We start from the raw sequence: 26,545 nt of genomic DNA on the forward strand, positions 1-26,545 counted from the left end.
AGGAATTTAAAATCAATATCCAAGGCTGGATGGTGTTTGTCCTCTCGGACTAAAGACTCACCTGCTCTAGAGACATAGCACTGGCTGTGGTTAGTCACTAAAACAAGATCTAGTAATCTATTATTGGTGTTCAGGATATGATTACACTGTTTCATGTCAAAAAAGTTCATTAGGTGGTTTAGACTCGTAAGATGCTTAGAACTGGGGCGACTAGATATGGACTGGACAAACTCAGGGACGTTAAAATCACCAAGAAAGAGTAATTCAGATCCGAGAAGACATTCTAAGGACAGTAGATAGTCGACGAATACATCATAAAGTGTGCTGTCACAGGAAGGGGGGATACATATAAGCAATACAAATAATGTGTGAGAATGGGAAACAAGCTTTACTAGTAAAAAATCTATTAAGGGTGATACATTTATATTGTTATCAGAGCGATCAAATTTTATCAGTTCAGCATTTAGTCTCTGGTCGATAGCTAGTAATACACCTCCACCTTTTTTAAGACCTGTAGTGTCATTATTTCGGTCTGTCCTAAAGATATTGTATTTGTTAAGGTCGAAAAATTCCGCATTATTTATGCTGCTATTAAGCCAGGTTTCCGTTAGACCAATGATATCGTAGTGTATAAGACCTGAGCAAGTAGAATAGAATTCTGTTACTTTAGTGCATAACCCTCTAGTATTTTGATAGTAGCATAATATTTGCGACGATCTCTGTGTGGAAATGTTATTAGAATATAATGTGCATTTGGATTTTGATGCCTCACCATTATGGTAAATATCATGGAGAGTAGTGTTATTACGAGCAGTGAAAAAACGAGTGGAATTATTAACCAAAAAATTAGGCGCAACCTTAGATCATATAATAAATAGATACCAATACTCAAACTGAAAGCTGTGACTAGACATGAAGCTATCTGTTGTCGTTTTCTACGTCAAGGGGAGTAGTATAATGCTATCCTTGTGTGATCACCACATCTTCATCTTTGTTATATGCATTTTATCTGTATATGTCTATTTCACTTCCATCCTTGTACCGCACCAGCGCAACAAATCGCTTTTGACAGATGTTTCTTCTAACCTCTCTTTCGAGTTGTTGTACAAAAAACAATTTTAGAATTTAGAACAAAGATCCTATTTTAAAAAAATAAAGGATCACAATTGCTGTCCAATAATTTACTATTCCTTTCGTTATCTACTGTGAATTATTTATAAAATCAAGCTGTCAACATCTTTCTTCCGAAGTTAGTTCAGACATACTTCCTAAAATTTAGGCGCGCAAAATTCAAATAGTGATCAGGCAAGGATAGCTTCATTGTAATCCCTCCATGCACGAGAGAGATGTATGACAGGAGGATGTCGTCACAGGCTGTCCTAGGGAAAGAACACGGCATGGTGGTATCTATTTATTATATGATCTAAGGGCGCAACGGAATTATCTATAAAAAATGAGAATTGTTTATCCAGGATAAATTTTTTATCACATGACGATTAGCTGACCTGCTAGGCGGATAATTCTTGGGAGTGAAAGGACGTCGTACATTCATATTTAAATTAGCAGAGGAATTATCCTTATTATAAATGATGTGATGAACTATATTTTTTATTATATTTCTTGTAGCAGCTTGGTTAAATATGACAGCATCAGTTTTAAATTGATTGTATAAAAGCTCATTGGGATCCAAATACGAATATCTTTCAAGATTTATATTCTCTATAGCTATATTACGTAAACTGCAATTTAATTCATAGGCCGACTTGTTCCTATCAGAACGACCATTAAAATACGGACATCCTACAATAACTGTTTTATTATTTTTAAACTTATCGCGAAATGTTTTATGCAACGTGTCCATATCAGGTACTTTACCATTTTTTACTTCTAGATTGCCACCAAATATAATTACGTAATCATCATTGCTAAGATCAGAAGTTTCATTATCGCAGTCCGTTAAGTCAGTCAAAGATGGATTTGATTTAACTACTGAAAATAAATCAGATTCATTAGGTGGAAGGTAATCATTCATTAAGTCAACACAATTTCGTCCTTTTTCGTCAGCTAATAAAATAATTTTGCGTTTTTTTGTTAATTGTGGCGACTGTGATGTTTTTGATTTTCTAGATGATGATGGTGGTTTGTTAGATTCGATAAGATTCGATTCATGAGTAGATTGGAGATTTGGTAGCATACGCAATATAGTTTTTATATATTCTGAGACAGCTAGGATGAAATGAGCTTTTACATTTAGTACATGTTACGTGATCAATTACTGAGCATTTACATTTTTGGCAGGTACTCATGTTGAAAATAAGAATTTAAAATAGCGGTATGGATGTATAACAAGGGTTGTTAAAAAATTCAGCTGACTTTTAATTGAATGAGTGCTAGAATTACACTTGTCACCTTTATGACTATAAAATTCACTAATTTTGTTGCTACCTCGACAATTTTATCAGTGTTTGTAAAAAGATATCTAAATAAAGTATGAAAAACAAGACGCAAAACATGAAATACATAGTGATTTACCATTAGCTCCAGAGCATATGATACCACCCATTTCAAGATCTAAACTTAAGAAGTTATTGTTGACTTTATATCCCAAGAAAAATTATATTATTCATTATCGGAATTTAAAAATGTATACAAAATTTGGTATGAAAACAAAGTGTGTACATCGTGTTATGAAATTCAAACAATCTGCGTGGTTAAAGGAATATATAGATTTAAATACAAAACTTAGGCAGCAAGCAAAGAACGATTTTGAAAAAGATTTTTTTAAATTAATGATTAATGCTATTTATGGTAAATGCATGGAAAATATAAGAGAACATCGCGATATTCGATTGGTTAGTCAATGGGAGGGAAGATGGGGAGTTCATTCTCTTATATCTAAACCAAATTTTCACAGTTCTGTTGTATTTGACGATGATTCAGCAATAATCGAAATGAGTAAACTAGAAGTATTTTTGAATAAACCAATTTATGTTGGTTTTTGCATTTTAGATATTTCTAAAACCTTTCTCTATGAATTTCATTATGACTATATTAAGGAAACATTTAAAAATAATTCTAAGTTGCTTTACACCGACACTGACAGCCTAATTTATGAATTTCACGTAGACGATATATACAAATATATTAAGAAAGATTCACATCGATTTGATACTTCTGACTATGATTTATATAATATTTATGGTATACAACTCAAAAAACAAGAAAGTACCAGGTTTAATGAAAGATGAAAATAACGGTAAGATTATGTTAGAATTTGTGGGTCTCAGATCTAAAATGTACGCATATAGAATTGCAAGTGATGATTTCAATAAAAAATTAGTTAAAATTCCAAAGGTAGTACAAAAGCATCACTTAAAACAATAACGTTTGCAAATTACAAAGAATGTTTATTTAATAATCGAAGTTACGAAAAATCACAAAGACTCATCAAGTCCAAACATCATACTGTTTACACAGTAAAACAAGAAAAAGTAGTTCTCAGCCCCAATGATGATAAATGAATTGTCACAAGATTCGCAACGGATACGAGACCTTGGGGATATCATATTTCGCACGTAATTTAAAAAAAAAGTGGTGATTGTCATATGTAAGCAATTAAATTTCCCGGATGATTCGATGTTGGTTATTTTATTATTACAACAGTGTCTGACTTGAGACAATTTGTTGATCTACAAGCATTGTGTGCATCCGAAAGTGTGTACAAAACATATCTTAAAGCCGCTGCGAGTGGTCGAACGAAATTAAATTTATTCCTTCATCTCATTGATAAAAAAGATTTTATTGTACCGGACGAAGTGTTTAAATGGATTGTCGAAAGTGAAAGTGATTTTTATACACTTGACATTTGTATTCTGCTACACCAACTACTTGGACAATACTCTAACGTATAAATATGTTATTTATAAATTATTGAGTGATAATCGCTGGCAGAATCTTGGAGATATATTCTATCCTGTTGAAAATATCCGGAAAAATTATCGAAGGATCGACCAGTGCGTGGATGAATTTATGTGTCGGGCTGCGTATTTGGCAAACCATAAAGCGCTCAGTACTTTCTATTAGTCTTTAACAATAATAAATGACGATTCTTTCGCATTTCAACCTTCTCAAAATCAGGAGCACAGAAGAATTTTCAACTGAATCAAAAAGAACATTGTCAAAGGAGAAGCCAATCATGAAATACCATTAGGATGGACGGAGGGACCTGATTCAACTAAATGGCCCTCGATTAAGTTAGATGATTATAAGAAAACTTTACATGTAATTTCTGGTAGCCATGAATAAAACACACAGAAATGGGTTATATGTAGTTTTATTTACCCCCAAACATAATAATACAATAACAGGTTAAATTATTTACAACACTCTGACGACATCTTGTGCAGGGATTTATTTTACCATTCGGTCGTGAACAATAAGACAGTAGGCTGTAGTATCTGCAGGAATACCAGATATCGTCTCAAACCACATAAAAGTGATTGTAACGGGGCCTCTCTTCAAAAAGCAAGGGTGGGGATTAATATGGTGTATAAATTAACGATCGCACACACACACAAGAACGAATTGATAACTATCTTGCAAGTACATAAGATAATACTTAACAGCAGAAATGGGTAAACTTATATATTTTTGTTGTAGTATGTGAAGTTCTAAAAACTTTTTTTTTTCTGTATAGAAAAATTTATCATTTGTCCTTATAATGCCAGCCACAGGCTGTTAGAGAAGAGGCTGAGAAAACATATTGTCAATTGTCATCGGGATGCCCGGGAGAGGGAGAGAAAACTCTGGGAGGCTGAACTTCCCCTATGGATATTTACTTCGATAGGAGCACTTATTTTTGTAATCGTATTTTGTGTGTTACTTTATTTAGTATTAATTTGTTTCAGTTATTTTAGCAAATAAAATACTCCAACAAATGTATGGTTCAATAAAACAATTAGCTACTTTTGATTGTTTTATTTAATATCCTTCAACATGTTTACTTATATTATTTATTGAATTATAACTATTACTATTACAATACAAGCACCACTATCACTACTAATTCTACTATAAAACATTTCAACACTTTTAACGCTACGAACACTACTACTAACACTATGAGATTATATACATTTTATTTTTACGTATAGTTTCTTTAATTTGTCGGATTTTTGAATACTTTTTGTCAGTTCGATTTCTGCACCGCGCAATTCACTTTGCTCTTCCACTAACTGTCTTTGTAGAGTTGCAATTTGGTTTGTTAATTTTTTAATGTTTTTTTTGCACTTTTTTTGTTTTTGCACTAGTTCCCTTTGTCGCGTATTATGTCTGTCCTGCGCTGCCCTACACTTCCACTTAAAATTATACAACAATGTAGACGCATTGTCTTCGTCTTCGAATTCATCCCCCGAATCATCAGGTGCAGCAGGATGAGGTGTATCAGGGGCAGGTGTTGGTTGAGACGTCGGTGGTGATGGCGACTGGCGGACCGGCTGTTGTTGCTGCTGCTCCTGCTCCTGCTCCTGCTCCTGCTCCTGCTCCTGCTCCTGCTCCTGCTTCTCTCTCTGCCTCTGTTCGTCTTCCTCCGTTACTCCGTAGACATTACGAAGGAAAGACAAGCTTTTTCCGTGCGCCTCTAACCCCTCAATCAGTGAGAGCGTCATAGAGACGCACGGCTCCTCCAGCCCTGAGATATCTAGCTGGGAAGGTGTCTGTGGGTCTTCCACAGCGGAAGTGGAGGCGTCCTCACTTCTTGTTTTTAGTTTTTCTATTTCCTCGACAGGTAGAGCTGCAAGTCTCCGCAGTTTGGGCAAAGGCGGCTGAAAACAAAATACATACTTATAAACATTTCTACATTTATGAATATAAAAACATTTTTTTTTTAAATGAAACAAAAATAAAAAACCTACCTGTATCACTACATCCTGGAGGATGTTAATTTTTGGTTTCTTGAGACTCATGGAATACTTAATTTTTTTAACAATTAACACTTAACACTAACAGACACAGAATTAAGACAAACAATTACGAGTCCCTATGCAAAATATGTAGGAAAAATAATGCAGAATATGCAGAAAATAAATGGAGAAGAAGGGTGAAATGCCAAATCAGCAGTTTTTCATGTCCATATATGGTCATTTAAAGATTGATTGCAATGAAGTAGAAGGGCGAAATGTCAAATCAGCAGTTTTTCATGTCCATATATGGTCATTTAATAATTTATTGCAATTCAGCAATTCTTCAAACTATTTTCGTGTGGATCGCAATTCAGCAATTTTTTGGTATGTAAGGAGGTGACTTTTGTACGCATGTGAGTTCAGTTCACACATCAGACATGTTCTCATTAAAAAACAGAAGTTTCATTTCTCGCAATCTTGATATATCTTCACTGAATGAAGAAAAACGTTATATCATTCAAGCAGTCGAAAGTTTGTTACATCAAAAATTTCGGTCGTCCAGAACTTTCATGGCTGGGGGATGTGCAGCGTTTCTCTTAGGTCTTCTTATACAGACATCGATATTTACGTCGAAACAGATAAAAATACACAAAAATTGGCTAATTTGTATTTAATATTATTTTTGTTGAACATCGTCTACAATTTTCGTTGGAGGCCAGAATTCTATGTATTCTTAAATCGTTCGACTTAACCGCGTGCAAAGTGGCAATATACTTTTCAAGTGGAATAAATCCTGTTCTTGTAGAATGGAAATTAACTGACGTGAACTTCAATAATGTCAAGAAAAAGGATCGCATCAGTAAGTATAAGAAAAGAATTGAGAAAAAGGAAAAGGAACAACGATTCGATCCCAACAGTTTGTCTATGTTGGCCTATACCGTCGTGGTAGATCATGATGACTCATATCGTGCTGCTAGACAAATACTTTGAAAGATATTTATATAACTTAATATTGTTATGTTGAATCATTGTATATTTTCATATTCCTATATCGTAGTGTTGATTCCGTTAGATAAATATGTAAGAGGATATTAAATAAAACACACAAAAGTAACTAATTGTTTTATTGAACCCACATGTTTATACATTTTCAAACATTTATTAAACTATTGAATTTGCTACAATGAGTGAAACAAATTAGTACTAAATAAAGTAACACATACAAAAATAATTGCTCCTGCGGAAGTATATATCCAAATCAATGGTTTTGTCAAACGATATCTTGTAGCATTTTCGCTAAAATTTTTGGAACCACTATAATCGCCAATAATGGTGTAATTAGGTGACTTGCAGCGGCTTTTGTTTCTTAAGACAAATGATAGTTTATACTGTAGTGGGATCGATGTATCGATAATATCAGGAATATTGTGACAAACCATACACGAGCATTTCTTAAACAAAAGTCCATGTTCTCCTTGGAATTAGTATCGCTGTTACTATTTAGAGAGGTAGCTTGTAGAGATGGTAAGTTCTGGTAGGGTGGTATGAATTAACGAGTAGACAGACAAAAACAAAACATTATTTTTGTTTATTTTTCCCGAACACAGCGTTATAAAAATTTATTGATGTCTTGTCGAGCATCAAGTCATCCTTCAACGATGGAACGTACGTCCCACTGACGTCGTCGTCCCAATTTTCGAGTGATGTTACTTTTGGGGGTTCAGAATTGAACCAATTTGATGGTTGAGATGGTATTGGTGGTGATGCTTTGGGAAGTGCAGCTTCTCGGAGCTGTCGCTCCTTTTCCCAAGCCTCCCGATAACACCTAAATATATGCTTTTGGAGTCTCCCCTCTAGCATTCGATGACTCCTATCGTATGGGCAAACTGTAAAATCCTCTAAACAAAACAAAAAATAATAAAAATATAACCTTACCCATGTCCCTGGATATCTATTGGTTAATTCTAGTTAATCAGATATAATCATTTCTTCCATGTGGTCTTGAATTTATATACGAAATTAATCCCTTTTTTACTCTTTTGATGTTTTTTTTACTGATTTTTGATGGCTGGTTATAGGTTTTTGATTTTTTTAATGATTTTTTGTTGTTTTCATATAAAATTCAACAAAAAGCGGTTTTTGTTTAACTTGAATTTTTTTTTTAATGTCTTAGTATATTTAGTTGTGATGGTAGTAGTCATATAAAAATAAATATAAAGAATATAACATATTTCGCTTTTTTTTTAAGTGTTGCATGTTGGGCTTATTTGAATCCTTTTTCGATGGTCCTTTTTTCGACCTCAAAAAATTTTTACGCAGCGACCTCGAAAAAACTAAAAATGGCTCCTGTATCAAGGCCGGCGTGGTCAGAATCGATTTTTTTGAGCAAACTTATGCGTGCGTTCCAGAAGAAGCTTTTGATGTATACAACCGATATTCTATTTCTTACCATTTGCACACTAGAAACTTTTGCCCTTTTCTCCCTTATTTTCAACTTTTTTCAAAATTTTTTTTCTTCAACATATGCCTTAATTTTTTTAGCTTTTGCCCGTTCCCCTGCGCCGACATGCTACCTCTTACCGCTTGCGAACTATGACGTTTTTTCGTTATTACTACTAAACGGTAGCAAAAAATATTACACCTATGACTCATATTTATTTTTGGTTGCGGTAAGCTAGTAGTAGTTTTTATGGAAAAACAAACTTTTCAAAATTTCGATAATTTTTTTTTGAGATTTTTTCTTTTCAATGTTTCTTTATATCCTTTGGATTTTTTTAATTTTTTTTTTCACCAAAACTTCTAATTTGCTTGCCTACTGCTCAAGGAAAACTTATTGTCGAATTCTGACAACCTTTTACACCTCTAACCGACATTTATATTTACACAAATGTATTATTAGTTTATAGGGATGCATTTTTTTTTAACAAACTTTCTGCCCTTTGGCACCCTCAAGCGATAATTCTTTTTTTTAATATTTCCGAATACGTCCCTGTCTAATGAGATAAAAGCGTCCAGTTCCGTAAGAATTTGCTGAAACAGCATCGCGTTATTTAATTCTTTGTTGTAATAATGACGGGCGGCGTGTTTCGGTTTATGAATTTTACCGTGAAAAGATTTGGGAAAAAGATGGTTTTGTTGAACTAAATGGTGGCTTCTGTGAAGTGTGCGTGTGTATGAATGTTTTCGAGGGAGAACGGATAATTTTATTGCCTGTTTTCAATGCCGTAAGTAACAATTTTTTAATTTTAAACAACACACTCGCTTTCTGACATTTGAGATTTTATTCTAATAATCACCGACAAATAAGCTTAAATCGGCAGAAACTTGCTGATGAACATTTATTTATTAAGAAAATAACCGGAGTTTTTTCGGAACAAACACGGCTTTTATTCGTTGCGGTTATTCGCAATTAAATAATTTTGTATGAGACTGGGGAAAATAATACACCAAACGAAATAAACAATATTTATTATAATTTCAATTACAGCTTAAGATTATACAAACTAGTTCGTATTTTATACATTTTAAGAAACTAATAAGTTTTAAATTTAAATCTAATTTACGACGCAGTGGTTTAACCGCAATATGCACAGTTATTTAACCAATTTTCTTTGCTGAATAATTTACAATTCTGAATCCAATTTTTCGATTGTTTCTCTAAATTTTCGCTTCTTCTCCATCATTTTTTCGATTAAGGGCTTTATTTGCAATTCGAAACGTTCCACATTCATTTGAAATCTTTTAACATTGTATAACCAAGTATTAATTCGGCTTTCTTTATCATTTATTAAGAAAATAACCGGAACTTTGTCGAAACAAACACGTCTTTTATTCATGACGGTTTGCAATCAAATATTTTTTATGTACCAAGTCAGTAAAATGATTCTTTATTGAACGAGTAATAGGCGAGTTCGATAAAGATCCTTTACTGACGTGGTGCATACAAATTTTTATCGCCAACCTTAAAAATTTATAATTAAAAATAATGGAAATGTTATGACTTATCACATTTTATTATGACAGTAAACGTATAATAACAATGAGTCAAAAGATATCTACTTATTACTTGTTATATTAAATGTAAATGTACAACGGATTATAAAAATTGAGTCCTGAAGTCGAAGGAGTTTGAAGTGAAAATGTTTGAGGATTAGCCGTGCTAATAATTTCATTAGGTGAATCTTGAGTAAAATTATCATTGGTAACAAATATGTTGTCAGTTTGACTTTCACCTAAAATTGTCTCTGCGATTTTCTTTTTATTGGGCACAGATTTCTCAACATAGGACTCTGCAATCGTATCAGAACTTTTCTCGTTGGAACCGTGACAGTGACAGACAGAATGTCATACAGTCATGGTTATGTTGACAATTATGAGCAGCAGGTAAAGTGCTTGATTTTTACAGTAAAATAAAGTGTTTGTTTACTTCCGAAAATCGCTATGGTAATGCATGTCTCTATTGCCGGTTGGCGATAAATAACTATTACATGAGACTGGGGAAAATAATACACCGAACGAATTAAATAATATTTATTATAATTTCTGTTACAGCTTAAGATTATTCAATTTAGTCTTTATTTCATACATTTTAATTGCTTCTTTTAAAGAACTAATTCGTTTTAAATTCTTTCTTCATTCTTCGATAAATTCGATATTGATGGTTTGACGATTCGGAGCTCTATTTACCACGTACAACTTCAAGCCGTTCACGATCTTGTGGTTCAGATCGCTGATCACTGAGTCGGTGAATTTTTCGATAAGACTCTGTGGAAGTATTGTTCTAGACTCTTCAAGTTGCACAAATATCTTGTCACCGTACTTTGTAGACAGTTTACTAAAATTTTTTGTTAAAAATTTTTTATTTTGGCACTCACAAAAGCTTGCAAGTGAGACTCTTTATTCAAGGTAGAAATGAAAGATGACATTTCGACTTTACAAAGTGTTAAATAATTGAATTAAAAAAACTAATTAATTCCTACAGACGAATACATCGACTTTTATACAAGTATAAAATGGAAGTGGGGATGTGAGATTGCGTCCGAGTGTAAGATCCCTCCCCAACCTAAAAGAAAAGAGGGGATAGAACTCGAGATTGAACGACCTAGACCTAAGAGGTCGATAAACGACCAAGGTCAGCCACGTGTAGCGACTAGGTCAACAACAGACCAAAGCTCAATGATCGCCCGATGAAACGTAATGGGGGAGCTGGCTCAGCTTGACCTGATTTGACCTGGCATAGAATCCCGACCCGACCAAGGTAAGCCACGTGCAGCGACTAGGTCAACAACAACCCAAAGGTCAATGACCGTCCAATGAAAAGTAATGGGGGAGCTGGAGCAGTTTGACCTCATTTGACCTGATCTAGAACCCCCCCTATATAATACCTACTCTATGTGTTATAATAATTTCACTAAACGTAGTGAAATTTATTTTTTAGACGACTTGTCTTGAAAGTGACACATATCAATATTGTAGCCTACTTTAGAAAGTTGAAAATTTCAGAGACCGATGCGGATATGAAATTTATCATGCACGGTGCATGATAAGAGTTAGTAGAGTTATGTTTACAAAGTTCATCAAGACAATTCAGTTTTATTGAAATTTTAACATTGTCAAACAATGATCAATTACAAATTTATTGCCTTTCGTTAAGTAAATTGAAGGTTACATTACTGAAAGAACAGTTATTGAAATTTATTGGACTTCTGGGACTTTTCAAAATCATCCAGTAAACCTGCCACGGTTGTTGAGGATGTTGTAAAAATTGAGGTGGATGGCAACATTTGACTATCGGAATCATCTTGTGGGCGATTTTCAGACGAATTTCTTATGGCTGTAATGATTTTGTCAGCCACTTTTATTTTGTGTCCAATGGATGTAACCTTCCGCAACAGAAGTAGAAACCCATCCTCCGTGACGCTTAAGATCTTCCATACTGCCATCTGCATCCATAAAAATTGTAGACAATGATCGCCTCAGACAGTGGCCTGTGAAAGCTGCAGGCTGTTCTAAACCCAAATTAGCAGCAATTAGTTTGGGTATACCACTAATTTTGTTAATTCCCACGGGTTGTTTAGTGCATTTGGAATTCTGATAGTTTAAAAACAGCCGACGTTCAGTCATGGTTGGCTTCAACTACTGATGGAGGTGCGAGTTGTAAAACATCGTCTTCGTTATCGCTAACCATCTGCATCTGCATTAATTCTTCTAACAAATTCATTTAAAATTCATTTGTGCAATACTAGTTGGACAAAATGACAAAACTGTCGAAACAATTAAATTTTCAAAACAGTAAAGAATCCATAGCAACGTGCTCGTGGCCAACATGAATAAAATTAAAAAATGGTGTCGCTTGTTTTTAAACATTTTATGCATACAAAAATAATGCTTATTTTCTTGTTCAAGTCGTCTAAAAAATAGTGTTCACAACTCGTGTTGAAAGTGACTATCATGCTCGTGCTTCTTTATCCGAACTTGGCTTCGCCTTGTTCGTCTAACTGCACTCACATGATATCTTTCACTTTCGACACTCGTTATGAAATATACTATTTCCATCTTCAATTGAACACACAGAACACAACACGATTAGGTATTATTTGACAAATATTTTGCAAAAAACTTGTTTATGTTTAAACAATTGCATTCGCAATACCTACTACTCAACGATATGATTTTCGAATGTGCTGCGATTTATAAATATGACGAAAATCTTAATTGCTGAAAGATCTAAAAGACGCCGTTAGGAAAAACATGGACTCGTTTCGGAATCGCTGACTTCCCACACTTGTTAGGAAAATACCTATTTTTGCTGTTGTCATTACGGAGGAGCTAGCTGCTAGATGGTATAACTGTGTTATCATCTTTTAACTTCCCCTCAGTGTTTAATGAAATAAAAGGTATGTTCTGCCAACTGTCGTGAAAATAATCAGATTTTGAATGTGCTGTGTTTTTATGAAAAGGGGGTAAAGTAGAAAAAATACTATATGATACTCGTTCATACATTTTTTCGCACTTATAAAACTCGTATCATAAAATACTATTTTCTCACTAATAAAAAAATAATGTTGAGTAAATGTTCATTTTCAAATAGTTGGTTCATGATATTTATTTAATATTAAGGCGGCCACACACAGAGAGAGGGAAGACTGCGCAGTTAAAAGTATGCACGCTTGTCTTAAGTAAAACCCGTACTCTCTCATTGCACACACACACTCATACTTCCCCGTCAGTTCTGTAACAAATGTGCATCGCAATGCTAACGAACAAAAATGTTTATTTCATTACAGTGACGTGCATTTGTATTATATAAAAAAAATATAATCAGACGTCATTTAAAAATACGGCGCTAATGAATTAAAACTCAAGCGTGCAGCGACTTGTCTCCACACGCACGGGGTTTTCCCCGCGCAGTTATAACGCTTTAATTGTTGTCAATAAAAAAATTAAAATGAAATTAATTTTACGATGCTGGTAATATGCTACATGGGGATATTATACCTCGTACAAGTTATAGAAATAAATGCGGGTGTTTACTGGCGAATCAGATCGTCCGGAGAAGAAGGGTATCTAATTAAAATTTTAAAAGGTAAGAAAGATAACCAAATATTGTTAAGGGAGGGGATAAAGAAAGCATAGTTATAAAAGGGAAACAAGCTGTACTACATTAAAATGCTCTTTTGTAAGGTCTGCCTATAAGTAATAATAATAATAAGAGTATTGTAGGTCAGAGTTACGAGATCACGGTTGTTACTGGATAGCAGGTATGAGGTGTTCGCCAGACACCTCACCGTACTCATATTACCACCATATGTGTAGTAATTAAGTTAATCTAAGTTGGTAATGAAATGGGGATAAAAATTAAAGATCCAGTGTATGTAGAATTTAGGTAAACATAGGTGCATTTTTATTGCAACGAATTAACATCATTTTCTTTATGTCCCATGGGATACCACAACGAGAGACAAACGACAACGTCCTGGAAACATCGAACTATCCTAGTAGTAGGGCACAGGGAGGAGTAGGGTCACTTTTGAGCATCACTTTCGAGAAGAGCGGACGCGGGGCGACGAGTCCGTCAATGAGCCCACATTTGGAGATGAACGATCCACATTTGACAACAAACTAAGAAGAATCCGATCTTGTTGAAAACTAATTTCGCTTGTCCACAACGTAAAGAGTCTTGTAAGTGATATCCTTTGGTCGCCACTAATTTTCAATTTTCATTGGTCCAGACTTTGAAGAAGAATCGAAGTGGGAATGCGTAGCGGACGAAATTCCTGAACAGAGCTGAAAAACAGGGAAAGAAGATGGGATGGCAGATGATCTGAAAAATTCGCGACTTGTAGAAACTAGTGATAGTGAAACGAAAGAGAACAGGAATCGACATGAGTCAGGGCAACTTGCAGAAATTAAGTGGCATCTCACCGTGTAAACAAGAGCAAAATTAGGGTAGAATTGTAAGATGTTAGGGTAGCCTAATTTTAGGAAATTATTGTCGGGACGATAATCTTGAAGGGCCGGCAAATGTGACAATTAGCATCAAGTTGCAAAAAGTAAGTTTGGTTGATGCCAGGTATTTCGCCAAAAACGACGAAATGCTTGGGCCGGCAGAGGGTACCTGGAGAATAGCAAATCGAGGACATATTATTAGACAATTGAAAGTGTAGCGGGCTTGACGAAAGTTCGCGGGTGGGATTGTGCGTGTCCCTCAAGACTTTCGTACAATATGAGAATGAGGATGTAGGTATGAAAGTCAATATATAAGTTTTGTACTTAGGTTAGATAATAATAAATCTTAGAATAGGAGATACAGTTTTTGATCACAACATCTCCTATGGTCTCAGGAGGTGGAGACATGGTGAAATGCTTGAACAAGAGAACGACAGAAAACGAACAGAAACAGGGAAGATTTTAAGAAGAAGTAAACAATATAATAATAATAATAATATTTATTTATCTAACAGTAGCTTTACACTCCACAATTACAGGATAAATGGTGTCGTACAGATTTTCACGTAACACCCGAAATTCTAATTAGACTATGTAGAAATTTTGAACGCAGGATAGCGTGTAAAGAAAGAGCAGTTTCAGCACTTATTATAGGATAGCTTTTTATTTATTTTATTTTATTTTATTTGAATTCGTTTGAGGAATGAATTAACCAGGCTCTATTTTGTTTTTAATGTTGCCAATATTAGTTGCTTGACGTGTTTGTTGTCATTTATGACATAGTGTAATTTTTGTGTTGTTGCGTTTACTAACTACGATCGCTAATTTAAATAGATTTATAGATTGATCAAAGTTGCTCATCATGTGTACAATGTGTTGCCTATGCGAAAGTATTCAGGCACGGTATGGAGATCATTCAGTGGGGACACCTCGTGTCGGCGCCCTTGATCTTTCTGACCCGGTTTTAAGCCATTATCGGTGGTCTAGATGTTGCCACCCAATTTAAAAAGTATCACAAACGCTTCATTTGAAAATTTTGAAATTGATTCGTGTACCCATTTTAGTACACTTTGTGCAAATGAATTTTTGGAAAAGAATTAAAAATAGTGTGATAACAATAACATCTTAGAAACCACACAGTCTATTATAATAAATAATGAATTAAGCCCCTATAACAGAGATGCCGTGTTGAAATTCAGATTTCGCCCCGCGTCTCTGATTACTATTTTACGTTTTATTAATTTCTTTCCATGATGGTTGTAAATGGTTGTAAAGTTCGACGTTATTAGAAAACACTAATATGCATTTAATTTTTTTACAAAAAAATAATAAACAATAAACAATGGTCCCATGAAAACATGAACATGAACAATGCTTTTTAAAATGTCTCTGTCAAAATTACACTTAACTGCAATAATTACACCGGAAGATCAACCTTAAACGATCAAAACCAATGAAACTAAACTGCCAAATTTCAAATATTTCACATTAAAGTCACAAGATAACCAAAGTACCCCAGTTCAATGTTCCAATGTGTAAGAAAGAGAAGTACCTTGCGTTGCGTGCCCTCATACGGTCACAAGACAAACGACCACCCATGAAAACGCGTCAGTAAAAATAGGGAGTTGTCCCTACTGAATGATCTCTATACGCCAATATTTCATGGAAGCTTTTGAAGACACAGCCATTGAATCCGCCCAACTCGAACCCAAAGTATGGTTCCACTACATGAGCGACACATTTGTCATATGACCCCATGGTCAAAACGCCCTTTCAGTCTTTCACGACATCTCAACAGTCAACACCCCGACATTCAGTTTACCATGGAAGTGGAAATGAACAATGTCTTCCTTTTCTTGATGTTTTAGTAACCAGATTAGATACCGATTAACTTCCTAATTCATCGAGCCAATACCATTTGTCAACCGGATAAACTAACTCCAAAAAGAATTAGAACATCTCCAAACATGTCTTCAACAAAATGGATGCGACCACCACACTCTCAAGTCTGCCATTCCGTTCGGCTTAATCCCAACTCTGACAGAACTTCAGATCGCCCGACTGCAGATTACCGACCACAATACTCCAAACGCAAAAAGTTAAAACAGTCTTCAAAGTTGCACAAATTCTTCAGTCGGTCCATAAAAATTCCAATTCAAGAACACAAACGTTGCCTCAAAACAGGTCTTCTGTCCCACTCTGCCTACGCTGAACACCAACATGAAACCGGTCACACCATTCTGTCTCAAAATTCGCAAGTTCTTTCCAAAGCACCACATTTCTATGACCCGAAAAACCGTGAAGCTAATGAAATCCATAAATGTCCTCATAATCTCAACCCATCTCAACCGAGATAATGGTTACTATCTGTCAAATATTAAGAAACCCCCACTAGATGCAATTCCTCCCACTCCGCCCAGAGCCGTCCAATCAACTTCAACCACGACGGTTCCGCCATCACATCTCTATGAAAAGGTCACAACTACATTCTTTGCTGCCAGAAGAGCTTCGCTTCTGGTTTGGTTGACATCCTGAGTTATCGTGCTGTTTTGCCTTCTTCCTAATCTTTCTAACCTTGCTTCTGAAGATGCCACTTACGAAAGTATGCGAAACGTCGAGCCTTAGGCTTACTTAACTGACACGGTTCCAACCCGGAAGACGATCAGATATTGACTCCGGCCGTGAAAGCCTCCGAAATCAGCATATTTAAAAGTTAGTTGGCAGGTATTGGGAGTGCCAACGTCAGAATTTACATTTCTGACACATTCGCTTCAATCACTCAAAATTTTTGTAATGAATCTTGATTTTCATGAATTAGCCCTAATTTTTTGTCGTGATGTCCAAGTCCACATCTATTCTTCACCAAATTTTTTAATGGAATCTGTTATAAACATGTTAATGTTTGTTTTTCATTACTTGCTGATAAACGAAGTTAATATCTTAATTGAAACAATAAACGCCCCTCTACTCAGACCACAGATAAGCCAGGTTTCCGAAGGTACGTGTGAATATAAGACTATCTAGTTTACTGTTTTTGTTCTTGCAGATATTAAACATCAAGACTCTAATTATCAAGGTGTAATATGTAGTCATCCTGATTTAGGTGTCGACGTTGTTTTCAAACAAAGTAGTTTATTCCAAGGCCGTTGGGACACTGCTCGTAAAATTAATAAAATATTGTCAACAACACTAAGTGGATACATGAGAAGAAACATGCAAAAGAAGAAATCAGATTTAGGGATCGGATCGAACAGCGATCAACAAATGCAAGCCGGTCCGATTACACAAACTTTATGCGAGTTATCAATGCAACAGCCCAACCTCAAAGACGAAGATCTTTACGCAGATTTATACAGAATTGAAAGAACGGAAGTAGTGCGCTTACATTAAATGAATAAGGGATTAAATAAGAAACAAACACTACATACGTGGAATAAATATCACTTATTTATGAAAATTAATTTCGTTAACAAAAGTAGAAGGTTAAAAGACATTCTTTAGTTTATTGAAACCCGATATCCTTAAATCATTTATTCTGATGGATGCGTCCGCGTTTTTTGTGATAGCCGATTCCGTTATCCAAATTCGATTAAGGAAGGTTTATAAACCCATATTAAATTATTTCGTCTTTCGTGGATACAGATATTTGCAAAATTAATCGGTTTAACATCGTAGCATACGATAACCTTCTAAACCCTGAAACTTTTTTACTTTCCTCTTTGTCTTTGCATTTTCTTGGATTAATATATATAGTTGCAAGATTCCCTCTGCGCCATTCCTTGGAAGAGTTAGCATTCCTTTCAGATCGTTATGATTTCTATCCATTTCCTCTATTCTTTTTCATTTTCATTTTTTTCCGAATATCTTATGGTGAACTCGTAGGCATCATTATTTCCTCTAGTGCCAAGCTTTTACCCCGTGTGTTCATTTTCTTTGGTAGTACGATCGACTTTTGACGGCCTAGAGGGTCATCGTCGTATGAAGTTGAATTCCCTCCCCCCTCCTCCCTTCACTTTGCGTTAAGACCTTTTAATTCTCACCATTAGGGGTAACCTTTAATATATATAAACATCGAAGAACAGTCTTTAATGACTCACATAAAAACAATCGTGGACTGATTCAACAACACCGGAAATGTTTCTAAAGGAAAGTCACCAAGAAGGTCTCTATTTAGTGAAGAGGTCGTCGAAGATTTGAGGGAAAGGATGGAGCAAAGCCCAAAAAAATCTTTTAGTAAATTTTCTTTGCAATCTAGTGCACCACTTGTCAGAAAAGTTTTGAAAAGAACACTACACATGCATCCCTATAAAGGTAATGTATCGTCAGTCCATGAACTTAAAGCAGCTGATTATCCTCGTCGTGTTGCATGCATATTGTCAATGGTTTCAAAAGAACATGAACAACAGAATTTTGGATTTATCATTTTTTTCCAACGAATCATGGTTTAGTTTAAATGGCTACCACCTCTTACCGGACTTGCGAAACTGGAAGCTGGTAGACTCTTTGACACACCTCTCTTCGCCTGGTTTCGTGTTAGCCTGCTCTTCACCACGATTTACGACGGTGGGAAAAACCTCTGGCTATCACCTGCTGGTAAAATATCCAGAACTGACGAAAGCATCGCGCCCAGATAGTCAAACGTCCAGCCCCGTAGCGCAACACATATACACAACCAGTCCTCCTGTAGCTGAAACACCCCGCAGACTACCACTGGGGAAACTCAAGACTGTCAATTCAGATTCAGTACATGGGTGGTGTCGTTCCTCTAGCAGTCCATGGGCCAGCCCGTTGCACGTCGTGCGGAAAAAGAATCCTGAGGAATGGCGTCCTTATGGGGTTATCGAAGGCTGAATGGTGTAACGATTCCGAATAGGTATCCCATACTCCAGATCCAGGATTTCTCGACCAGACATCACCAAATTCGAGTCCCCAAAGAGGATATATCCAAGACTGCAGTGTATACCCAATTTCAGTTATTTGATTTCACACAAGCTTTCCAGAGACATCTTAATACGGTGCTTGGTGACTTAGACTTTTGTTTCGCGTACATAGATGACATTTTAGTTTTCACCGTGAACCCAGAGGAGTATGTGCGATACCTGAAAACTCTTTTTGAAAGAATGAGACAACATCAGAGGCCATCGTGATTAACCTGGCAAAATGCGTGTTCGGGGCAAGTGAAGTAGAATATCTTTGACACAACATTTCCACTCACGGGACCCGCACAGTAACCGCGAAAGTGACAGCGATAAGTGACTTTCCGAAGCCGCAAACGGTGAAAGAGTTACGTAGATTTCAAGGCATGATTAACTTTTATCGCTGTTTTATAAAAAATGCCGCGTCTATCCAAGCCCCGCTCCGCGTGTGCCTGCAAAACTCCCGAAAAATGACAAAACGCCAATCAGCTGGACTACAAAGGCGGAAGAAGCGTTCATCCAGTGCAAGAACGAGTTGTCTAGTGTTGTGCTGCTAGCTCACCCTTCGGAGAACGCCTCATTAAGGCTGACCACCGATGCCTCGGATACAGTCATGAGGGCTGTGTTGGAGCAGGAAGTTAGATGCAACTGGCGCCCTCTAGGATTTTTTTCTAAAAAGTTCACCAGCACCCAACGAAGGTACTGTATGTACGACCGTGAGCTGCTCGCAATATATGAGGCCATTAAGTTTTTGCGCTACATGGTGGAAGCAAGAATCTTTACGGTTAGAACGGACCACAAGCCTTTGGTTTACGCGTTCAGACAGAACTCAGGTAAATCATCTCAGAGACAATTACGCCAACTCGAGTTCATCAGTCAGTTCACGACCGAGATCGAATGCATTCCGGGCGAAAACAACACTGTCTCGGCGCAGCAGTGATCGACCCAGAAGAGCTCGAGACCCGGAGTTGAGAAACCTACTGAATTCCGGTACCAAACTGAAGCTAGAAAACCTCACACCTATCACCGCGGATACGGCGATCTGGTGTGACACATCAACAGGAAGAGTATGCCCATACATCCGCTCCATTTCCGAAAGGGGGTATTTGACATGGCGCATTCCAAGTCACACCCGGGTTGCAAAGCTACATTCAAGGCGGTGCAAACAAGTTTCGTGTGGCCATACATGGAACGCAGTATAAAAAAGTGGTCGCCAGCGGTAAGTAGGCATACACCCCTCAAGCATTTCGAACTTCCAGAATGCAGGTTCGAACACGTGCACATGGACATCGTCGGCCCATTATCACTATCACAGGGACACCGGTACTGCCTCATGATGACAGACAAGTTTACCCGATGGCCAGAAGTAATACCGATGATTGACATGACAGCGGTGACGGTGGCGAAAACCTTTTACACAACCTGTGTCGCGCGTTTTGATTGCTCCCATCGCATCACGACTGACCAAGGCCGACAGTTTGAGGCCACGCTGATGTCTTCCTTCACAAACCTTTTGGGTACTAGACGTTGCCGACCACACCGTATCGACCACAGCGCAATGGGATGATTGAGAGGTGGCATAGAACGATCAAAGCCGCCATCATGTGTCACGAGACCAGTGACTGGTATGACATCCTTCCTACAGTGCTGTTAGGTTTAAGAACAACAATCAAGAATGACCTTCAGTGTTCTTCAGCTGAGCTGACTTACGGAACACAACGACGAGTCCTAGGGGAATTTTTCTTTGCGAACGACGAGCCAGAAGTCGACCCTAACAATTTCGTCGACAAATTGAGACTCCAGATGCATATCCGAGGAACACAAGCAAGCCACCATGGCCACCACGAGACTTTTGTTCACCCAGAGCTGTTGGACTGTTCTTACATCTTTCTCAGACATGACTCAGAAAGCCGTTACAACCACCATACACCGGATGTATTACGACGTACCGACAAGGTGATAGTCAGAAACGGAAGGAAAACTACAGTGAGTCTGGACCGAGTAAAACCGGCTTTCATATCAGCAGAGTCCTGCACTCCGATACATGTGCGGCCCCCAACGCAGCAGGGCCGGACAACACCTGTGTTGACGAGCACCACCACGAGGTCAGAAAGAACGGCTACTGGGAGGGAAGTACTGCGGACGCCTGGAAGTAGGCAACCACTTATACACCTCAAGCGCAGCCACCTGAATTTCCAAGGCGCAAGTCTAAGGAGAAAATGCCATGGTCAAAAAGTAGCGCTGTAGTAGATTTCACGCATGCGCATTAAACTTTAAAAATGTATTTTATCAATGCCTTCTAAACTTACAAGCCATGATGTTGAAAATCGGCAACACTGTAAGGTAGTCCGATGTCATCCAATTCACGTGAGCAGTTTGTGTTTGAATTTTTTTACTTTTGAGACGGTTTCTGTTATTTAAAACCACCCTACGGTAAGCTTTAACTTTACTTTAAACCCAGTTGTAAGTCTATTACAATTGTTGTTGCTGTCAAGTCAAGAAAGCCATTATTAATTAACAGATTAATGTACCTAACCTCAAAACTTGATTTTCTGCAGATGCCTCGTAGGTGTTGCGTTCCAGCCTGCAAATCTAATTATGACAGTGAAATTAAAAAAACCAACACTACTGTGACAACATTTTCCTTTCCGAAAGATCCTGCCCGGAAAAATGTGTGGATACGAGCAATACCACGTAAAGATTGGACCCCTTCTGCTACTTCAGCAGTTTGTATTAATCATTTTAACGATCGACATGTTGTTAAATATCAAGTTTGTGTGAAGCCAAATGGGGAAAGGCAGCAAGTCTTGTTGAAATATCCAAAACTTACAAAGGATGCTGTACCCCAAATCTTCAAAAATTTACCAGGATATCTCTCAGTGGATTTAGTGCCAGAGCGAAAAGATCCAGAACAAAGAAGAATTCAGTTGGAGAAACAGCATGCTGCAAAAATTGAACAATTTTTGTTAAGTGACAATATCAATGGCTACGATAATTTTGTAAATAACTTTAAAAATCATCTACAAAATCTATCAGAGTGGAGTTTTAAAGTGGTAGAAGATGGTGTGTGGTGTTATGTGCTGAACATTGATCATCAAACTGACTGTGAAATTCAAGAACTTACAGTCGTTTGTAGTGTTAACATAAGGAACGATTTAGGAGTAAAAGTGTTTGTAAAAGGTAATGAGATATCTTATAATGACTTGCGGTGGCTGTTTACTGGTACTCTAAAATTAACCAAATGGTCACAATTTGAAAATTTATTGTTGCGGTACAAAAATGTACCACATAGAGAAGATACTGTTCCTGAACATTATATAAATAAAGCATATATTTTTTTAGAAAAAGCACATGCATTGTTGAATGATGATCATGAATATAAATATAAGAAGTATTTGGACAGTATTCTGCAGCAGCTTAAAATGTTATGTCAGAAGAAGAGCAAATACAGTTCATCAGTATTATTATTTGCATTTATGATATATTCACAATCTGTGCCTGCATACAATATTTTGAGAGACTACTTTTTTCTGCCACATAAACGATATTTGCAGCAATTGTCTTCAGGTTTCAATGTTTCAACAAATGATTCTACCAGTACAACACATTATATTGAACATTTAGCTAGCCATTTAACTGAAAGAGAAAAATATGTGGCCCTATTGATTGATGAGATTTATGTTCATAGTCATATAAGTTTCAAAAATAATAACATTGTCGGTATGGCAGAAAACCATCCTACACAGGCGGCAAAAACTGTTGTAACATTCATGATCACTGCAGTTTTTGGAAATTTTAAAGAAGTGGTTCGTCTGTATCCTGTAAATAATCTCACTGGGGAAGAATTAAAACATGCTGCATTGGAAACAATCAATGTGGTTCAGAAATGTGACTTTAAAGTAATACTTATTATTACAGATAACAATCGATTGAACCAAAATTTTTTTAAAAATTTGGTATCAGGTGATACATTTTGTAATCCGTTACACAGTAATATGCCTATATTTTTAACGTATGATTTTGTGCATTTATTCAAAAATATTTATAATAATTGGTTAAATAGAAAAGATAATTTGAAAACATTCACTTACCCAGATTTTAATAATTTCGAACATGTTAAGCAGGCACGTTTAGAACATATTAGGATATTTTATAATCAAGAGAAAGAATTAATGGTTAAGAAAGCTTTCAAATTGAATAGGAAAACCTTATATCCCAATAACTTTGAGAGGCAAAATGTTAAGTTGTCGGATAATGTATTTCACGACACCACTATCGCAGCATTAAAAACAATTCCAGCCTATCATGAAACTGCTGATTTTTTGCAAATAATCAGAAATTGGTGGGATATTGTAAACACCAAGAATATTGTAAAAGGAATTGCTAAACGCAACAGATTTTCAGGACCTATTCACAGCATGGACGATGAAAAAATTCAGTTTTTAAAAAAATTTTTGCTCTGGTTAGAAAAGTGGTCAACCTTAAATAAAGACGGATTATCGAAGGATACGGCTTCAGCATTATTTCGAAGTACTTCCATTTTGTTAAAGTTTGCCGAATATTCTCTAACGACTTTGAAAGTAAATTATATTTTACCAGAAAAATGCGAAACAGACAATCTGGAAGAACGGTTTGGGCTGTATCGCAGATTATCTGGGAGCAATTACCATGTTTCTGTCCGACAGATTCTAGAGTCTGAAAAAAAGTGTAGACTAAGAAGACTCTTTCAGTCAGTAGGTGCTGGTACAATTTCTTTGAAGGACGCATTAAATTACGATGTATCTGAAGTTAGCGATGAAGATATTTCTGATTTTGCCGTTATTTTAGAGGACAGTTTTCATCTAGAGGAAGTTGTACCTGATGAAGCTGTTCAGAATTATATTTGCGGATATGTTTCACATTCAGTATTAAAATCCCTGTCATGCTCTTTATGTGAACAATTATTGAGAGTAGGAAAAGGTTGTGGTACTGGAGATGTATATTTTGATCACCTACAGAGAGGAGGGCTGTCTGTTCCTTCACACGAAATCAAATATGTTTTTAATCAAATGGCCAGCATTTTTCAATTTATCATTACATCAGAAGATTATGAAAAAAAATTCTTTCAATACTCCAACCACAAAAACATTATTACTAAATTAACCATGCGTCGATTACAGGAGAATGATTTTTTTTAAATGTTGACGATGGTTGTGCTTGTGGGACAAATCTTCAAGATATTTTCAAAAAAGTATGTTCTATAATGGCCAATATTGTATTAAACAATTATTCTAAAATTTGTAACGATTTTGTGTATTCCAGTAAGAATAAAAGGAAGTTGGATACTCTGCAAAAATAAGTCTTAATATTATGGTCTTAATTAAGTTTCATTTATACATATTATAACTATTATAGATATGTAGGCGTTATGTGTTACCGACCAATATTATGTATTTGTGTACTGAATATCATTTATTTTGTTTAATATAAACTGATTATTAATTTTTTTATATTTTTTTCAAGCCCTTCAATGTGCGATCCGATCTCGGGTCGAATTTTTAAAAGCTTTTGAATTAAGAGCCCAATTTAAGCATTTTCGGTTTTCAGTAGTGGAACAATTAACTCTTGTCACGGTCTTGAATTGTCTTATTTAAAAATATCGTAAGTACCTACATATATGAAATCACACTCTTTTGAAAAACCATTCACATTATTTTTTTGCGGTATTTAATTTCATTGTTGTGTCGTAAAATTAACATTCACAAACAATATTACAGCAAAGGCATTTTAAAGATATCAACCGTCAGTTGAAATTATTATTTTTTGATTTTTTTATCCGTTGTAATATTTTTATTGCTTTAAACTTTTTCGGCATTGGAGATTAAATATTGAACGATTATGCGCACACTGCAGATACACGCGACCAAGCGACATTTAGCGCGTAGGACTACCTAAACAGCCTACTGCAGCGTTGCCAAATGTAACAGCGTGGCTTGTAAGTTTAGAAGGCATTGATTTTATACAAATTTAAGCATTGTATCAAAGGGTTGCCTATTCCCTTTATTTGGAAGGTGGAATTTGACAGATCAGTTAATGTATGATCAACAGTAGGCGGAAATTTATCTTACGGATGCAATTCCCCACTTGAAGCAAGGTGTGTTTTACGTAGAGTAGCGGGGACGCTTTGATCTGGTCCACAAGATTGTAGCCAGTGCGTCGCTAGGAGTGTTTACAGCTTGTTAAAAAACTACTTATACAGGGTGTCCCAGAATTCGCGCCATTCCCGTGAATGACATGTTCCCTGTCCCGAACTGTGCCGTAATTCGCAAAAAGAATTGTCCAGGCTTTAACCGTGTGAGAACTGGAAGGCGATTAAGTTGACCAATAGAGAGGCTGCTTTTATATCCGAACGTTTCTATGTTCAAAGTTACCTATGCCAAGAACAAAAAATCGGGTAATACTAAAGTTGAATGAATTTTTTCCGAATCCCCCTCCGTCAACAAAAGGAAACAGAAGTGTGGTTATAAATTTAATCATTTTGACAATTGTTTGTCATAAACTGTCACGAAGTTTATCACTGACCTGAAGAGACGCTTCTGCGCCAAAGATGACTGATTAATGTACACAGAGACGTCAAGGTTTACTTTAAGGCAAGTAGCATGGGACAGAAGTTATTTCTGCTGCCATTCTAGTTAAATTGTGTTTAACTGGGCTGTACATGTCATAAGAGAAGCTGTTTCATTTCATCGTAGGCAAATAATACATTTATTACTATTCTACATAGAGTAGCTACCGAAGAGCAGGTATTAGAAGTCATTTTCTTAGAGCCCCGTGAATAATCGTCGGCACCCAGACCAACATGTGTTTCACCGATTGTTACATCGAGCAAGAGAAGATCTTTTCAACCTAGTCGGAAAGGCCGTGCTGGGGCTCCACGGAATGTACGTGTAGGTGCTGAAGAGCAAGTGTTAGGAAACATGGAAGCGGATCCTAAGAGAAGTGTCCTCTACGTAGCGCAAATTAGTGGATGTTCAAGATCGACCACTCATCGTATCCTTCAAGAGAGAAGACTGCATCCTTACCATTACACGAGAGTGCAGCATCTGCGACCAACCGACTACCCGCGACGAGTACATTTTGCTCAATGGTTACTGCGACAAAATGAACTAAATCCTGATTTTACACGGCGCATTCTTTTCACCGACGAATGTTCATTTTCCCGAGAAGGAATGTTTAATGCACACAATTGGCATTTCTGGGCACACGAAAATCCACATCTCACTAGGGTGAGAGCATATCAGG

General features: G+C 36.4%; 3 protein-coding genes and 1 long non-coding RNA gene across 4 annotated transcripts; all 4 read left to right on the forward strand.

Annotated features, from left to right (window-relative positions):
* Positions 1 to 10,540: 10,540 nt before the first annotated feature.
* On the forward strand, positions 10,541 to 14,858 carry LOC135144248 (uncharacterized). The gene is made up of 3 exons (XR_010283050.1): positions 10,541 to 13,485; positions 13,623 to 14,081; positions 14,132 to 14,858. It is a non-coding gene; the product is annotated as an uncharacterized LOC135144248 (long non-coding RNA).
* A 1,807-nt stretch (positions 14,859 to 16,665) lies between these two features.
* On the forward strand, positions 16,666 to 17,841 carry LOC135144244 (uncharacterized). Its single transcript, XM_064076224.1, has 2 exons — positions 16,666 to 17,346; positions 17,395 to 17,841. The coding sequence occupies exons 1-2, from the start codon at positions 17,142 to 17,144 to the stop codon at positions 17,736 to 17,738; spliced, it is 549 nt and encodes a 182-aa protein (XP_063932294.1). The 5' UTR covers positions 16,666 to 17,141; the 3' UTR covers positions 17,739 to 17,841.
* A 2,986-nt stretch (positions 17,842 to 20,827) lies between these two features.
* On the forward strand, positions 20,828 to 21,511 carry LOC135144242 (uncharacterized). The gene has a single exon (XM_064076222.1). It carries the CDS (start codon positions 20,828 to 20,830, stop codon positions 21,509 to 21,511), a length of 684 nt encoding a protein of 227 aa, XP_063932292.1.
* LOC135144247 (uncharacterized) lies at positions 21,494 to 24,745 on the forward strand. The gene is made up of 2 exons (XM_064076227.1): positions 21,494 to 21,697; positions 21,823 to 24,745. Exon 2 carries the CDS (start codon positions 21,823 to 21,825, stop codon positions 24,439 to 24,441), a length of 2,619 nt encoding a protein of 872 aa, XP_063932297.1. The 5' UTR covers positions 21,494 to 21,697; the 3' UTR covers positions 24,442 to 24,745.
* Positions 24,746 to 26,545: the final 1,800 nt, after the last annotated feature.

The sequence above is a fragment of the Zophobas morio genome, unplaced genomic scaffold (genome assembly GCF_036711695.1).
Source record: "Zophobas morio isolate AGI-343-1 ecotype UQ-CSIRO unplaced genomic scaffold, CSIRO_AGI_Zmor_V1 ptg000087l, whole genome shotgun sequence".
Lineage (NCBI taxonomy): Eukaryota > Metazoa > Arthropoda > Insecta > Coleoptera > Tenebrionidae > Zophobas > Zophobas morio.